This window comes from Hydra vulgaris, chromosome 07 (genome assembly GCF_038396675.1).
Source record: "Hydra vulgaris chromosome 07, alternate assembly HydraT2T_AEP".
NCBI lineage: Eukaryota > Metazoa > Cnidaria > Hydrozoa > Anthoathecata > Hydridae > Hydra > Hydra vulgaris.
Window position 1 is genome coordinate 13,495,001 of NC_088926.1, and position 18,935 is coordinate 13,513,935.

The 18,935-nt window shown below is 28.6% G+C and overlaps 3 protein-coding genes across 5 annotated transcripts in view; all 3 read right to left on the reverse strand.

Moving 5' to 3' along the window:
* Positions 1-18,935, reverse strand: part of LOC100212807 (dolichyl pyrophosphate Man9GlcNAc2 alpha-1,3-glucosyltransferase) — a 118,900-nt gene that overhangs the window by 87,760 nt on the left and 12,205 nt on the right. The window lies entirely within an intron of this gene.
* LOC100204562 (oxidized purine nucleoside triphosphate hydrolase) lies at positions 183-799 on the reverse strand. The gene is made up of 2 exons (XM_065801994.1): positions 680-799; positions 183-539 (listed from the first exon to the last, which is right to left on the reverse strand). Exons 1-2 carry the CDS (start codon positions 797-799, stop codon positions 183-185), a joined length of 477 nt encoding a protein of 158 aa, XP_065658066.1.
* LOC100202150 (proton channel OtopLc) lies at positions 16,466-18,741 on the reverse strand. The gene is made up of 2 exons (XM_065801114.1): positions 17,694-18,741; positions 16,466-17,451 (listed from the first exon to the last, which is right to left on the reverse strand). Exons 1-2 carry the CDS (start codon positions 18,544-18,546, stop codon positions 16,514-16,516), a joined length of 1,791 nt encoding a protein of 596 aa, XP_065657186.1. The 5' UTR covers positions 18,547-18,741; the 3' UTR covers positions 16,466-16,513.

Sequence of the window (18,935 nt, forward strand, 5' to 3'; positions counted from 1 at the left end):
AATAGAAACTCTATTAAAAAGTAAGCTTAACAAAAACAGTTTACTTAATAAAAACAGTTTTTTTAAACATGATTTCAAGTAGTAACAAAAACATACACACCAATTTTTAAAATTATACTAGACAATAAAAACAAAAACTTTCGATATCTATTTTTTAGCTTTAAAAGCTAAATCAAATCATTTTAAATGTCATCTACAAGATGCACTTCTTCTTTCAGAATTTTATCATGACCTTCAAACAAAAAATAGCCTTTAAACTTTTCATTTTTGAGCAAGTGTGGATACCATAGATAGTCATCAGGCCACATTTGATCAAAAGGAATATCTGAATAGTTAAACCACTGTGGATGCATTTCATCACTTTCTGTTATTGATCCTGAATAACAATCACAACGAAAAACATGCACATTCAGTAGCACAGGATCATTGTCAAATTCAAAGATTATGATACCAATTTTATTAAATATCTCAATAGTTAACCCACACTCTTCAAATGTTTCACGAATAGCACATTCTTCAATACTTTCATTTGCAATAACCTTGTGAAGATTAATAACTTATATTTTTAGAAAACTTTATATTTAAAAAAAAATGATTTGGGTATAAATAATTTTATTTGCGCTTTTTTTATTTAAACAAATTTATCCATAAAAGTTTTCAATAAATAATAGAAACATACTTTTCCACCAAACCCATTCCAACGACCACAACCAAAACCTCGTTTCTTCATTCCAAGTAAAACTTGTTTTTTATTTTCATTTATTATCATGACCAAAGTTAAATCTTTTTTTAAAGCCATTTTTATATTACAATTTTTTTTTTCTCTTCATTTTAAATTTAAAATTAATAAAAGTAAATGTTATTATATACTATACATAGTTTTACAAATTTATTTTTCAATGAAATTTCAAATTTATTGAAGTTTAATTATTAAAATCTTACGATTTTTAAAATTAAATTAAAATAACAATTTTAGCTATTAAACTTTGAACAGTTTTTCCTCAATTTGCTGAGTTTACTGAGTTTTAGATTTATTTCACTTAAATTTTTCTTTTAATGTACGCGAAAAAAACGTTTCAACTTAGATGTTTGATCAACTATCTTTAATGTCGTTTTTTATGCCAGAGTGGGCATTGAACCACGGACCTTTTGCTTTCTTAGCACTATTGAAATAATTTAATTTTTTTTAACCACTGCACTGAGGGGCGTTGCGCTGGGTCCAAGTCCATAGAAAGACTATCACGGATATTCCCAAACGAGCCGGTGCCTATTTTCCCAAAACTGGAAATTTTATGGAAAATCAGGAAAAGTTTACTGACAAGATTAAAACTTTTGACTAACCGATATTAACAGCAATTTTATGGGCTCATTTGGAAATTTAGGGGCTCTTTTTTGAAATAAAGGATCTTTTTTTTTTGGTAATACTAAGTAGAAAAATATTTAAGATTTTGGGGCCCTATCAGAAGGTTTTTGGGGGCCTTTAACCCACTTGCCACGGCACTGGTGGAGTTTCTATATCGTATTCAAACAAATGGAGACGTTTTATGTTTTTCAAACTAAAGTTTATTATTTTTGTTTATTGTTACTTGTGATGTTCTGCTTGTGATGTTTTAATTGTGTTTGTGATGTTCTAATTGTGTTTGTGAATTGTGTTAGGCAGCAATACAGATAAAACGATTGTTGAATTTCATTAAGCATTTTTCTAGGCCTAGAGACCAATTTTCTAGAAATGTCGGAGGGCCGGCTAAAGCTAAAGAATTGTTTTGATTCAAATTGTTTTCATGGCTAAAATGTTTTTATTCAGAAAAAACATGCTATTTATATTTGCTATTTAAAGCATAGATTGACTTTAAAGTATAATGACTCTTGACACGTGCTTAAGGACGTATATTTTAAAGTTAAGTGAAAAAAAAATTCATAAAATCCTATTTTTTATATGCTATTACCATCAAAGAGCATTTTCTGATTACATTTTAAGGCATTTTCTGTAATTCTCTCCAAAAAAAAATTCAATAAATTGCTCAAGATTCCCTTGTACTTTGGGTAATTATTCTTTCCTTGTACTCAGGGTTGTTATTCTTTTGCTTATACCGCCACCTTTGTTGATGAAAATCTGGATGAGCAGTTTTGATAGATTTTTCACTAGAGGATACCAAGGATAATTGTTAGTGACTGATGAAGTTCTAGATGTGGTAGAAGACGATGTAACTTTTGGGTGTTACGCTTGCACCAGTTATCAAATACCACCTTTTGAAAGCTTCAATTTTTTGGCAATAGCGGCCTGAAGGATGAATCAAAAGCATGGCTTGACAAATAAATAGAAACTTTTTAATGTTTAAATGTTGAGAAGGATTTAGTTAACCGAGTTTGTATCATCAAATTGCTGCAGAACTAATACATTATTAAAAAGATTTTAGTATTCTACTCCCTCGATTTGGCCTTCATTGTAGGAGCTCATTTGAGTTTGTTTGGAGGGAGGAGGAGGCTCCTGGCCACCTTTCAGTTTTTATCCAAGCAGTTTGGAATCTTGATGAGATGATTGACTACTCCCGAAGAGAAGATATTTCATTGCTGGGATAATTTTTAAAATCAAAATGTTCTGAGACCGAATATTTTATTAACATATCAAGAGGCTTGAGCACAAAGAGATCAGTGTACACTGAGAGACCTGAGCACAGTAAAGAGATTACATTCAAGATTGGCTGCTTGTTACTAAGCAATAAAAAAGTGATGGCTTTTTATCAAGACTGGATTAGTGTAATTAGCAAACTTTCATTTCACAAGCCAATATAAGTTCATTTTCATTGATCAGTAACCAGACTTGTTCATTATGGCGCGAGTTTCTGGAAAATCTTAAAAGTGATAATATTAAAAAAAAAATGTTAAAGAAAAAATAAAAAATGATTTAAACTAATTTAAAATGTCGATTGCATGTGATACCCACCCACTAGTTTGCCGTGATATCTAAAATTTAACTATGTAAAATCAAATGTGCGAATAGCACAAATTGAAAATAGAGCTTTTTAAAATTTTTTTCATGAAATTGCATTTTAAGAGTAAGATCCTATATTATTTTCTTGTTATAAACCATTACAGTTTTTTTTTAACTTTAATTCTGAAATTTATATTTAAGGTGGTAGACCTATGAAAAATAGAGATTTTTGATCAAAAATTGAAAAAATAGATAATTTATTGTTTTTATATAAAAATTTATCCTCTATCTTCTGATATATGACTTGTTTAGGTTTGATCAAACTAAAAGGGTTTAAAATTAACATATTTTATTAGCTAGTTTATTTATTTGCCGTAGCAACGTCATAGCAACGAAAAGTTGAGACCTTTTGAGACAAATCTTGTAAAGCTTCTTTTTCCAATATAATATTGATCTGCGGTGTTTTTAGTTATGCTTTTAAGTCATATTTTCTTATAATAATTGTCATATTAAACTGTTTAATATTGGTTGTGGAATAAAATCATTATTTATGAATCTTTCAACTCTTGATTTAAATTAAACAAGTTTTACTTATGTATAATTTGAGTGTCTTCTGTAAAAAGCAACAAGGAAAATTTTTCACGAAAAAGAAAGAAGAAGCCTCCTGTAAACAAATATTCAAGAATAAATCTTTCAAATATTTCACCAGAAAAAGTTACATCTAGCATAAGTAAAAAGAGGCTAATTATAGATCAAACTAATCTCAATACCAATAGTGAAGTAATAAGACAGGAAGATGATTACCTTTTATTTATTAATTTCTCTATACTTAAGAGTTTATTTCAACCTTTGTTAGTATGTCCTGAATGTGGCCATAAAAAATAACTGTCAGTGATAACAGAAAGAAGAGAAAGGGATTTGACCATAATTTAGAACTTTTATGCGAGTAATGCGAATGGTATAAATCTGTTTATACATCAAAAGAATGTATTAAACAAAACCATGGTCAAGGTTCTAAAATCTACGAAGCAAATGCAAGAGCAGTAATTGTATTTAGTGAAATCGGTAAAGGTTTTACTGCAATGGAAACATTTTCCCAATGCATGAATATGTTTTCTTTATCTAGAACAACATTCTCTAACCTTAATGACAATGAAATTTATACAGCATATGAGAATACTGCTTTTAATAGTATGAAAAAAGCAGCTGAAGAAGCTGCTTTTTTGTCTTGACAAAACATAAAATATCCCAACAAAACAAAGAGTAACAATTGATGGCTCTTGGCAAAAGCGGGATGTCACATCACTAAATGTTGTTGTAACCGCTGTCGTCAATAACAAAATCAGAGATACCAAAGCTTTTACTAAGCGTTGTAAAGGTTGTTCAATGTGTAAAAAATATAGAGGATCACCAGCCTACAACAAATGGAAAGTAGATCACACATGTCACATTAACCATACAAAGTTATCTGAGTCAATGGAAGCAGCTGGTGCATTGGAAATCTTTTCTCAATCAGTTGAAAAATACAATTTGATTTATCATGAATACCTAGGGGATGGTGATACTTCCACTTTTAAAGAAGTTAAAGAATCTGATCCATATAAAAATTATAATATTCAACCAATAAAATTAGAATGCATTAGGCATGTGCAGAAGCGAGTTGGTACACGCTTGCGAAAAATCATACAGAAGTATAAAGGAACAGAGAAACCTACACGGAAAAAGAAATTTGACTAATAGTGCAATTAACTCAATGCAGAGTTATTATGGTATTGCAATTAGAAATTGCACTAACAACATGCAATGAAAAAAACAGTAGGAGCAGTTTTGTGGCACAACACAAATTTCAGTGATAATAGCATTCGTCATTCTGTGTCCTAGGGATGAATATTCCTGGTGCAAGTGGCATTTAGACAAGCTTAAAGGTACAAATACCCACACTAACAAAATTAACTTACCTATCATTATTCATAATATAGTAAAACCTATTTTTAAAGATTTATCTGATGATGATTTGCTTAGAAAATGTTTACATGGTCAAACCCAAAATTCAAATGAAGCATTTCATTCAATTTTATGGACTCGTTGTCCTAAAAACATTTTTGTAAGTAGAAGAACATTTGAACTTTGTATAAACTCTGCAATAGTTCATTATAATGATGGTGGAATGGGGTAAATTCTGTTTTAAGTTACTCCGGATTGTTAGGATCAGTGACTATTCCAAAACTGGTTTTAAAGGACCAAAAGAGAATTGTAAACAAGAGTCGTAAATCAACTTCAATATGCAAAAAGCAAAGGAAAAAATTAGATCTCTTCATAAGGGATACTTAGATACTGAAGAAACAGATTCATATAGCTCTGGTAGCTTTTAAGGAGTGTTTATAGACATAAATTTTGGTTTTTAAATTTTGACTTGATTTTTCTCATTTTGAGATTTTTTTATTTTTTTTTAATTTTAAAACATGATATCTCCAGTTTAAATTCAGCAATTAAGCTGAAATTTTCAGGATATGTTCTTCATACATGAAGAATTCATTTGTCATAAGATTTTTAAAATTTCTTATTTTGGGGCGCTACAATGTGGTTTTATCTGCTACAGTTTTTTCATAAAGATATATACTGAAGTTTAAAAGTCAATATAATCTGAACTAGAGAGGCAAATTTAAAAACTCTATGACAAATGAATTTTATACATCTGAAGAACTACCACACCAAATTTAGAGTTTTGATTTATTTTTGAGAAATTGTGTTTTGAAGTTTTCGTTTTTTTCACACTTTTTAATAAAATTTCGAGGCATTCGATATTTTTTTATTAATTAATTACGAACTTACTAACCTTTTAGCCGAATAAATAAAAATAGTTAATTGAAGTTTACATCATTTTTAATTTTTTTTTTTTTAATTAAAATTTTTATTTAGGTCCCCCAAGAAGACCTAACGGTCTTGTCACAGAGCACCGCGGAAGAGCATTTTACCAGGAAGTTCACGCCTCCCTCCTAACTATGACGCGAAAATATGTCCGAAGCTCGTTTCGAACCAGGATCTTCTGCTTATAAAGCAAGCGCTCTAACCACTGCGCCACGGCCGTTTAAAAAATCTTCATAAAATACTTCTTAAATACTTCATCATCAAATAATCATAAAATCATCATAAAATACATAAAATACTTCTTTTCTGAAAAGTATCAAGAAAGATTTGTAAAAACTCTGCGTTATTCTAAGATTATCAAGAAAGATTTGTAAAAACTCTGCGTTATTCTAAGAATATTAAGAAAGGTTTGTAAAAACTCTGCGTTATTCTAAGAATAATCTCCGTTACTTTATTACTTAATACTATTAATCACTACCAGAAGCGATTCTACAAATAAGTAAAGGGGGGCGGTCAATTCCTTAAAAAGTACGACTGGTTTTAAAAATGGGGCCAAAAACTAAATTTTATCAGACCGAATTGTGTCAAATACCCGAATAAATTTGTCAAAAAACCAACTGTAACTTGAAAATCACCTTTTTTGTGGGGAGGGGGCTTGGAACACGCTAAAAATCGCATCTGCCTCCTATATTGTTGCAAAATAAAAATACAAAAAAAGAAGAAAAATAAGATTATTTTAACAAGGTCTAAATACAAATAAAACTCGGACAGATAAGTTTATTTTATCTTGCTGTATATTAACCAAGAGATTAAACAAAAAAATGAGTCAGAAAAACCTCTTTTAAAATAATGAACTCATTCAAAAAAAAAAGTAATTAATAATATTTAAATTACAAGTAACGTCAAAAAACAAAAGAAGTTAAATTTATAAGTTTACAAAAATCAAAACAAGTTGAAAATTGGAAATAATCTTGCACATTCATTAAGTTCATTATAGATCTACAAAAAAAGTTTGGCTTTTCTATGCTTAAACTGCAGTATCTACTGTTGGATTATAAGTCAATATATTGAGACTTAATGCAGCGAAGGAACTGAAAAATTGAAAAAAAAAAAAACTTAAGAACCAATCCGAGGAGGATAAGATTTTTTGTTTATTTAAAAGAAATTCAGGCTTGTCGCGTAGATTAATATTTGAAAAGTACAAATATTACAATTACAAATCTTTACGAGCAATTAAATATTCAAATCGTTCCGACAAACAAAATTCCACTGCCAAAACACATGCACAAAAACTTTGAACCCAACCCTTTTTTTTTTTTACTAAATTATATAGCTGCAATTTGATGAACCATGAGACTTACATAAAATGCAACTTCAATAAACTTCCTGGTGACAAATACTTCCATTTTTGTAGTGCAAGCAGCAAGTTTAAATACAAATTTGTGGATAAATTCAATAAACATTTTGTATATGTTTGGATATATGTATTAATTTTTATTTTAGGTGCCCCCAAGTAGACCTTACGGTCTTGTAACAGAACACCTCGTAAGAGTATTTAAATAGGAAGTTCACGCCTCCTTCCTTACCGATGCACAGTGGGCAATTCTTAAAAATTACAATATTACATACAATTTTATAGCTTAAACATTCAGCTTTTATAAAATCTATATATTTTTGTATAATTATCATGCTGTATGCTTTTAAGCAGTAGAATAAAATGCTTTTTTTTTTTTTTTTAAATTTTTTAATTTTTTTTTAATTTGAAAATATTTTGTGTGTGTTACTAATGACTTATTAGTAACACAAAAAATTACTAATAACTTATTAGTAACACAAAAAATATTTTCAAATTAAAAAAAAAATTCAAAAATTTAAAAAAAAAAAAAAAGCATTTTATTCTACTGCTTTAAAGCATACGGCATGATAATCATACAAAAATATATAGATTTTAAAAAAGTATAAAATTTTATTAGTAATAAGCATAAAATAGTTGTTAATTTTAAAACCTCTCTTTTTATTGGATAATTTAATAAAATCAAGTTTTGTCTGTCAAATGAGCATCACTATTGCATCACTATTTTGCACGTAATTTATGTCAAATAAAATGATTTCAGATGTCGGCGTATTTGATGTACTTTTTTCAGTTAAAATTTCACTTATATAATCGAATACTTTTACGGTCCAAGGTGGTTCAGTAATTTGAGACTTGAAATACATTGTTTATCTAAAAACGGCAGAAGAGAAAATTAAAGATAAATATAAAGAATATTGAAAAAAATAAACTATATATAAAAATAATTATTATTTATTTTATAAGCACAAATAACTTATGAACGATCAAATAAATTAACTTGAAGCAAACACACACCAAAAAGCATTCAAAAAGGAAAAGAGAATATATATATAAAAAAATAAAAAAGAACTACGAATTTTTTTTTTTTTTTTTTTTTTTTTAAAAAAAAAAAAAAAAAAAATTTAAAAAAATAAAAAAAAAAAAAAAAAAAAAAAAAAAGAAGGAAAAAAAACGGTAAACAAAAGAACGAAAAGCAAAGTAAACAAATAAAAAGAAGAAAAAGATAAGAAGAATTTAATAATCAATTAAAAAAGAAAGAAGAAAAAGTAGAGTTAGAAGATTTTTTTTTTTTTTTATTATTTTATTTTTTATTATTTCTTTATTTTTTGTTTTAAATAATTTTCTTTTTTCTTTACGATATAACTTGTAATCATGTTTATAATTCATTAGTTATTTTTTTTCAGTCATTATATTATTATTTGTTTTCTCACATTATTTTATTTATTCATAGTATTTGTTATTAGTCCTCGTTTGATACCTAGTTATTTAATATATTACATTTATTTTTAATATTATACTTTTATAAACTTATTTATTATTGACTTATTTTTATTTGTTATTGCTCTAGTATCTTTGTTGATAATATTATTATTAGTAACAGTTAACAGTAGTTATATTATTATTAGTTTATATTATTAATATAGTATAGATATTATTATAGTATTATTAGTTTTTTCATATTCGATATTTATTGTTGTCATAGGTACTTTCAACATTAGTTCGTGATTTGTCAAATTTTAATTTATTTTGATTGTTTAATTTTATAAAAGTTAGCTTTTAATTATCGTAAAACGGGGTGAATAGAAACAATTTTCAACTTTGGTTTAAAATTTTGCATATTTGTAGTTGTTTTAGGTACACCATTTTTTCCCCAAATACAGGTCTCTGTTAGACCTATTTTTTTATGGTATTTCCATTTTTTTATTTCATTTTAATGAAAACAAATAAAAACATGGTGTTTCTATTCACCCCGCAGATGGGGGTGAATAGAAACAGTACTTCAATTTCATGTGTTTTTCTATTGAAACAAATTTAGGGTGAATTGAAACAGACAAATATGGATTTTTGGTCAATAAATGAATACAAATAAATTTATTTCTCAACATAATGATTTATTTGAGTACATAAACAAAAGAAGTTACATAAAATGTGCCCTACGGTAAGAAAACAAATTGGAATAGTCCTCTTCATCTTCTGATGATATCTCCACACGCTTTCGGTTTTTTTTTGGCTGAACCTGTTTAGTACCTGAGGTACCTGGGTTTTGGCCAGTAGAACGTGAAGTTTGGGGAATCTCATCGTCCACGACGAAGTCCTCAACACCGATACTTTTGCCAGGTTTCACATTTACTTTGGTCCTTTTTTGCCTTATCTTAGGAGTTTGATCATGACGCAAACTCTAAAGGAGCTCTTGGAAACTCCTGTCAACAGCTTCAGTGTTCTTTTGAATATTTTCTGGATTCTGATTTTCCTCATCATCAATGATTTTTGGAAGCATAGACAGCACTTTGTTCCTGTTTAGAGGCGCTATACCGCACTTCTTAAAACCGCTGATCACATTTTCTTCCTTCAATGAATCACACAACTTCTTCAATAACCCGGGAAATTTTTCCTTAGGAACAGTTGCTTCTGCTCTTCCTGGGCCCTTTTTCCACTCTTCGAGAATCTGCCGCTATGTTGATTTCAATGGGCGAAAAAAGACTACGTCTAGAGATTGTGTGAGATGGGTGGAGTTAGCTGGGAGAAAAATAAAACTGATATCATTGTCTTTACACAACTTCACAGATTCCATTGATAAGTGGGAAGACAAATTGTCCCCAATCAGAATTTTTCGACCCGTTTTGTTTTTCAGGTACGGAAGAGCAACTGTCAGTACCCAATCTTCAAAGCAAAAGGAATCGAACCAGCCAGACTTTGTTCGATTGTACCTGGCGGTTTTTTAGCCCACCTTCTGTCCAGCTTTGGTACAAGTGCATAGCCTTATACACAACGTAAGGTGGTTTAATAGTGCCATCAGCAGCGGCTGCGAACATCACAGACGTAGATAACTTTGATGAGTTTATGACTCTTTCTGGATATTTTGTCCCTCTACGTATAATGACCTTTCGCTTACCAGGGTCATCACTTAGATTCGTCTCATCGTAGTTTACGTAATTAGATAAAGGCACATCCTTTAATTCATTTGTCAGTTCATCAAAATAGTTGTTAATTGTTTCTGGTGTTACACCAGCCCTCGAGCGTTTAATATTCTGACACATTCTCACGGCCAGTTGTTCCTTATGACGTTTTATAAATGATTCCACAAAGTCACGGCCGGGGAGGTTATCCTTAAACCTCTTAACTTCTTTCCCTCTCCGGTCTAAAAAGTCAAACTTTCTATTCCTTTACTTCGATGAGTTTGTTTGTTTACATACGTACATGAATTGCCTTCAATGTCTTCCAGTATTGCCATTACAAAAGTGATTATTACTAAGTACATGATTTCCACGAGTACCAGAAACAGAAAAAAGTTATTTTCTACTTTTTAGTCGATTGAATAGAAAGCTATTTTTAAAAAGTTTTATTTATTTATTTTATTTTCTACTTTTTAGTCTTGATAAAATTGAATTATTACACTTATTGATTATGATTAATATTCAATAAAAATTTATTTTGAACTCTGCATATAATAATTAACAAAAATATTTGGAGCATATTTTTTTTTATTAATTTAAATGTTAGTTGGGTCTTCTTCTCGGTTGATGTATTTGTTCTTTTTTGGATGCATTTTTATTTGTCTGAAATTAACAAGTGGAATATTTGTAAAATTTTTAATTAAATTTATATTGATACTTAACACTTTTTGATGCCCTCTCGGTTTCCGATATTTTTTTCGGAGTTCCAGATCTAACCAAAGGGAAGGTGGGGCATCGTAAATCTAAAATACTTATTGAATCAAATGTAACAAAAATAGCTATTGTTAGTCGGCAAAAGATTATTTGTAAAATTTCAGGGCTGTGCGATCAAAAGAATTGCTTCAAAAAGCGCTGTGAAGTTTTGGCCTCCACAAAAAAAAAATGCGGACTCGTCAGTGAGTGAATAGAAAGCTATAAAAATAATCTGAATAGTGTTTAAATCACCTGGAAGGGAATAAAAGAAACCATTAATATTAGACCTTCTACGCACAATACATCTTTTAAACTTAAATTGAACGAAAATCTTATCACTGATCACACTACCGTATCTAATATATTTAACAATTTTTTTAGCACTATACATAGCAAACTACTTAGCAAAGTCATACCCCCAAAACGCGTATTTAGTGACTTTCTTAACATTCCAAATGCTAAATCGTTTTTTATTAATCCTGTAACTGAAAATGAAATATCTAGTCTCATTACAAACACGCTCAAAACTGAAAAAAGTCTTGGTCCTAATAGCGTACCTACATTCCTCCTTAAACTAGTTCCACGCATTATTTCAAAGCCTCTCTGTACTGTTATAAATAACTCATTTAAAAGTGGTATTTTCCCAGATATTTTTAAAGTTGCTAAAGTTATTCCAATATTTAAAAAAGGTTCTTTACTAGATTTCACAAATTATTGATCCATCTCCTTGCTTTCTAATATAGATAAACTATTTGAGAAGGCAATGCATATTAGGCTCTATGCTTTTCTTGAAAAATTTAAATGTTTTTACACCCATCAGTATGGATTTTGTGCCAATCACTCCACAACTCATGCTCTCGTTGAAATGACTGAACTGATTAGAAAAGCAATCGATGATAAATATTTTGCATGCGGTGTATTTGTCGATTTACAGAAAGCGTTTGATACAGTAGATCATTCAATTTTGTTAAAAAAATTAGAATATTATGGGATCAGAGGCGTACCCCTTAAATGGTTTACTTCATACTTAAACAATAGAACACAGTTTGTTTCTATTAATGACTCAAACTCTACCCTTGTAAAATGTTCTAATGGTGTTCCACAGGGTTCAGTATTGGGACTACTGCTTTTCCTTCTTTATATTAACGATCTTCATACGTCCATTAAGTTTGCTACTGTTTACCACTTTGCTGATGACACTAACCTAATGCTAATTAATAAATCTCTTAAAAAAATTAACAAACACATTAACCATGATCTTGTCAATCTAGTTCAGTGGCTTCGCTCCGACAAACTTTTTCTAAATTCTAATAAAACTGAACTTATTATCTTTAAATCAAATAAAACAAAAATCTATAAACATATGAACTTTAGATTAAGTGGCAAAAAAATTGAACCTGTTAACTCAATTAAATATCTTGGCATAAAAATTGATTCAAATCTTTCCTTTTTATCCCACTGTGAAGACTTAGCAATGAAACTAAGTAGATCTAATGGTATGTTGGCCAAAGTTCGCCATTATGTTAATCTTGAAACACTTTTGAACATATACCATGCTATTTTCGGCTCACATCTTGTATATGCATGTCAAGTATGGGGGCAGTCCCATCAACAAGCTCTTATTATGTTATCCCACCTCCAAAACAAGGCTTTAAAAATTATTTATTTTCAGAATATTAAATTTAATTCTAATGTGCTCTATCTAACTTTTAAAGTATTAAAACTATGTGACTATATTCAATTTTCAAACTGCCAATTTGTCTGGAACCACCAACATAATTAACTTTTATCGATTTCTTTTCCAAAAGTGCCAACACTCGTTATCAACTTTGTTCCAATAGTAATTTAAACCTGTCTGTCTCTAAACACTGCTCTCATAAATACGGGCTTAAATCTATAAAACATCAAAGCATTAAAATTTGGAACAACCTTCCTTATGAACTAAAAGCTCTCAATTCATTCTCAACCTTTAAAACTAGTTTATTCTACTTTTTATTAAAAAAATATAGTAAATGTTTATAATTCCTATATTCAATTTTTGTTCTCTTTTTTTTTTTTTTTTTTTTTTATTTTATTTTATTTGTATAATATATTTTGTTGTCATTACTATTGCTTATTGTTATTTTTATAAATATTTACATTACTATTATTAACCACATTTAACTATTACTACTAATACTAATATTGTTATTATTATTATTATTATTATTATTGTTATTACTACTATTATTATTATTGCTATTATAATTATTATTGTTATTATTATTGTTGTTATTATTGTTATTTTTATTATTAGTATTATTGTTATTATTGTTATTATTATTAGTAGTATTATTAACACCGTTATTTTTATGTTATAAAGTTTATTATTTTTATTATATTATGAAAATTAGCATTACATTTATTTGAATTAGATATTATTAACATTAGCAGGTGTTTACTTTATATTAGTAAATTTACTATTTGTAAACATCCTTGAATGTAAAATCTTATTTCAGAAATAAATTATTGATTGATCAATATGTATATCATCAATATAAATTTGGCTTCCACCTGGTCCGCCTGGTCGATAATAATTTGGCTTCCACCTGGTCCGCCTGGTCGATAACAATGACCTTTACAAGTTTACTGATCTGATTTTACGAGGTGAAAACTATGTATTTTATTCTACATAGTTATGTAATAATTGGGTTTCAGTCTAGATCAGTGTTACAAACATGTTTTAATATTAATACCTCTTAAAATTTCTATTTATAAGATATTGTAAGTGTAGTTCATGTTTTTGTATATTTGAAACATGAAAAATATTGATATCTATTCATATATAATACAAGAAATTTTTAAGTTTTCTTGTATTATATACAAAATGTTGAGTAAATAGGTTTTTTGTGGACAGTATTTTTTTGATTGATTATGAATTAATGATATTGTCAACCCCTGCAAACATTTTAGTCGAAGAAATTCTAAACGCATTCTATTTATTCCAAATATCTATAAAGAAAAATATAATTTGCAAAAAGTGACAAGGTAAACAGTTATTTTTATAGTTTGTAACCTTGGTAACGTTTCCCTTGTTGTTCTTTTGCAACCAAAAATCACTTAGAAAAACAAAAATTGACACTAAGAAACTATATAAACTTAATGAATGTGACTAATATTGCATTATTTTTTTCTTCAAATAATTTAAAAAAAAACAATCTTAATAACCTAGGAATCACATTCTGCATTTCGTTGGGAGTATAACCATTTCATCACTAAAAGAAGACAGCATTGATGTTGTTGTAGGGGATAGGAGTTTAAGAAAATATTTGAAGTAAATGCTAAAGCTGAGCTACAACTAACATCGTTCAGTTGAACGAGTTGTATTAAAAATTCACTTGTTTTATAAGTTACTTCCTTAAGTAAGAAGTCTTTTCTCAAAAGAAGATTGCTTACTAAGTTTCTTGACAATAGTAACTTCTTTAATTGTGTTTACAATTAATTTAAAGGCATTTTACAAACGTAAACTTTGTAAATTTGTAGTAATTTGTACCCGGCTTTTAAAAAAAATGCTTTGTACACGTTTTAAAGCACCCCAGCAAACATTCTATAGCGGAATTTCAGTGGACTATATAAGCATTTTGAGCTGACCAATATAATTTTGCTCATGGTGAACCATTAGTGGCAGCCCCCTAAAGTGGTTAGCCTACAAATAGCCACTATTCAAGTGTTCATACTTTGACAATATTGAAAGAAAATTTTCATAACTAAAAGAGCTTAAAACTTATTCGTCGAAATAAAAAATAAAATAAAAAAACCGTTGCAAAAAAAACATTTTTATTAAGGAGAATGTTAAATTTTTAAAGGGAAAAAGTTATTTTAAACAAAGTTTTAAATTTCATTTAAAATGAATATTATTTTTATAATTTTTATTTCAAGAAAGCATAAAGAAACTTAATACACAATTAGGTTCAAAGTAGCCTAACCCTAACATTTAACTGCGCATCATACCCAGCTAACATTGCTTTAGTGGATTTGCAGTAGACCTATATAGGCATTTTTATAGCGGTTCATTGGAGTTCTGATCATCGCTTACTTAGTGGACCATCAGTGGCAGCCGCTATAAATGGCAAGCCAATAACTTTCCGACATTTTAATAGTGGCTAGTCATCGGCTTTGCCATTTTTGGCGACTGCTACTAATAATCCACTAAAGAGCTGATGAGAAAAACTGTGGTCCGCTCAAGATCCATAATTAGGTCCACTAAAATTCCGCTATAGAATGTTTGCTGCGACATTAATAACCTATTTAATCTGATTGCTTGTATTAATATTTAAATGTAATATTTTTTGTTCTATAGTAAATAATGCTACAAATTTACTTGTTGTACAGCATTGTTTTACAAACAATACGTTTGCTACTCATATGTTAACTAGACACTAACTGGGTCTCATTTTTAAGCCAATTAAAGCAAACTATGGTTTGTCCAACTGCATATTCAATGTAACGAACTACAGCAAAATGTCGTTGGATTAATTGCAAATCTAATTTAGTTGCGCCATTTAAAAAAGAATGTGGCTGATCCAACAAAAGAGTCTGCGATTAACCTTTCATTAAGACGAGCATTCTTGATGTGAGGCGGGATGAGCTGGAATCCCATCATGTTACCTTTTAATTTCTTCCTCGATATAACAGTTATTAGAAAAAGGTGGAATTTTGAAATTATTAAAAAACAATTTTTTACAACTTGAACAAAAAGATTTTTCATTAAAAAGAAAAATTTTTATTGAAATTTTTAGCGCTTAACAAAGTACTTATTAATTTATTATTAAAAGTCTACAATACAAAATGACTTAAGATTTATTATACAATTAAAATTATATATATATATATATATATATATATATATATATATATATATATATATATATATATATACATATATATATATATATGTATGTATATATATATACGTACATATGTACATATATACGTACATACATGCATAAATACATGCATACATGCATAAATACATGCATACATACATACATATATACATACATACATACATACATACATACATACATACATGTAAATATATATATATATATATATATATATATATATATATATATATATATATATGTACATACGAACATACATGCATACATACATGCATGTAAATATATGTATATATATATATATATATATATATATAGTAGTTATATACATACAAATTTACAATCAAACATTTATATATATGTATATATATATATATATATATATATATATATATATATATACATATATATATATATATATATATATATATATATATATATATATATATATATATATATATATATATATATATATATATATATATATATATATATATATATATATATATATATATATATATATATATATATTATATATATTCGTTGTGAGAAATGACTCTTATAGAAATATTATACAATCTTTTTTGGTTGTTAAAAGAAAATTTTAAAATTATTACTGTTTAAAAGAGCTCCACACTTCAAAAAGACATGCTCCAGAATGAAATCGAAAAAATATACACAATGGGTAAGCAAATATAGTTATGGCGCGCCATGCAGTTTCACCAAAAAGTTTTGTCTGAACAGGTGTTGTTGAAAGATTTCGCAATTCAAAGAACGAGTCTTGACCCCATAATGCAAGATTGGTTGTCATTAAAAATAAAGCACCTTGCCTTACTAACTCTTCGTGTGTTCCTGTCATTAAAGACGGTCTAAATCGCATGGCTTTAACTATAGTTGTAACTTGAAGCATTGATTCTATAAGTACTAATATAGACTTAACTAGAGAAAATATACCAATTCCTTCAAAATATTGTATTTCTGTTACTGCTGCGGTGAAACTTAACCCAGAGTATAAGAAAACACCAGTAAATGATACAATTAGGAGGGAATCGTCCGATTTGTAAGGATACCAAGAAGGACGCTGCGATTGAAGCGCTTTTAAAATCATCCATAAACAAACTATCGTAATTGAATGAAGAGTAATCTGGTAAATATAATAAAACTTTAAAGCATGGAAAGAATCCTTGTCAATCCAAAGAAATGCTACGGAAATAAACAACAAAATAGAGAGCAATATTCCAAGAAGAAATCCTGGATCTGAAGATGGTTTTTTTGTATCTGTAATCTCATGTGACTCGTGAATTTCCAGACATGATTTACAAATAGATTGGTTTGAAATTCGACTGTATAATGAAATGTGGCTTTGGGATCGAGATAACGATGGGCTGCAAGCACTTCCAAGATAACCAGAACTATCGTCGGGAAAATCTTTCATGTTTCGATCTTTGTCATCTCCTTCAGCGTCGTTATGTATTTCATCATATATGTAAATGTCTTGTGGATCAGGATCTAAATCTCTCATTCCACTCCACATTGTATACAACATACCGCCTTTTAGTAATAGTTGCAAAAATTAAAACAAAAAGTTTTATAAATTTAAAAAATTTAAAAACTTAAATCAGTAATTACTAAAATAAGTAAAGTTAATTAATTCTTTATCTTATGGTAACACACTTACTGTAACACACTTACTTAAACACACTTACTGTAACACACTTACTTTAAATCAACTTGGTGATAATACCATTTATAATAATAGATTTAGTTTAATAAATGTATTTTATTTAACATACCAGCAATAAGTGAATATTCCATAGTAAAAGGATAAAGATATGGTTCACTGATGCTCCATATCCTAGACATTGGTACATTATCAGCACCACACCAAAATCTATGACCTGGTGCTGCTTCTTCAGCTGATTTAAAAAGAAGTTCGGCGTGACTGAACAGAGCACGAAACCAAATGCATATATTTGTTCCAAGAATATGAAACAACACCAGCCTTATGTTTTGCGATTTGTGCCAAGTAGCATTTGCAAATTTTCTTAAAAAAAGAATCTGAGTTAGTATAAATACAGCTTTAAAAAGGGAAAAGAATAAACTTGATATATTGCTAGAACATTGCAGATAAAAAGAAATATGCAAAATGTCCATAACGGAACTGCCGGCTCCGAAAACATATGCTCCTGCCATTAAAGGTCTATGTGAATGCGGTAATGTGCTTATAAAGTCAACAGTTTTACGGTCATTTTTTTTGCAAAATATATAAGATATCCAAATTAAGGCAGGTAGAATACATGTTATAAGAAAACCGTCAATGTGATCGGTTGTTATGCCCACAATATTGGAATCATTTTGTAACCATGCAGTAATGTTCATAACAATCCCTGCTGTCGTTAAGCATATTAAATAGACAACGCTTGCAATACGCCCGTCGGATTTCGTTCCGTCAGATGGAAGTATGGGTTCCAGAAGATACATAAGAAGCATAAAAAATTTGTTTGTGCATTCATTTTTTTGTTTGTTATTTACATAACTGTTTTGTGAATTATCTACTGAATTGTTAATATCATGGTTGTAATGCTTTTGGTCACCGTCCATTATAAGTTTAAGTTTTTTGATTGTCAATATATCATTGTGTTTCATTCTGTTTTATACCTGTCTTTTTTTTCAATTTTTTATTCAATAATGTCAAAAGTAATACAAGTTTAAAGAAGATAACTTTTCTATTTCTGTTAATGTATATTTCTGTTGTTTAAGCATTTTTCTTTGTTTGAAGACTTTATATGAACCAATTTTATCCTTGAATTAAAATTTTATCGTCAAAAAAAAAAAAAAAAAAAATTCCTAACCAATAGAAATGTCTGCTTTAAACAGTAGAAAACAGTTTTTCTTTCACACTCATATATTGAACTAAAACAAACTGAATATTTGAAAAACAGAGGTTGAATTGCAGTGGCCAATGAAGCATGTAATGTCAATTTTCTTATCTTTCGCTTCACAGTCGAGTGGGTACGCTTCACTTGGCATTGGTT

Excerpts from the sequence above, each read along its gene's own strand:
- LOC100202150 (XM_065801114.1), bottom strand. The coding sequence starts at position 18,546 with ATGAAACACAATGATATATTGACAATCAAAAAACTTAAACTTATAATG. Across the intron at positions 17,452-17,693 it reads GGAATATTCACTTATTGCTG|GCGGTATGTTGTATACAATG; the intron begins GTATGTTAAATA and ends TATTACTAAAAG.
- LOC100204562 (XM_065801994.1), bottom strand. The coding sequence starts at position 799 with ATGGCTTTAAAAAAAGATTTAACTTTGGTCATGATAATAAATGAAAAT. Across the intron at positions 540-679 it reads GGAATGGGTTTGGTGGAAAA|GTTATTGCAAATGAAAGTAT; the intron begins GTATGTTTCTAT and ends AATCTTCACAAG.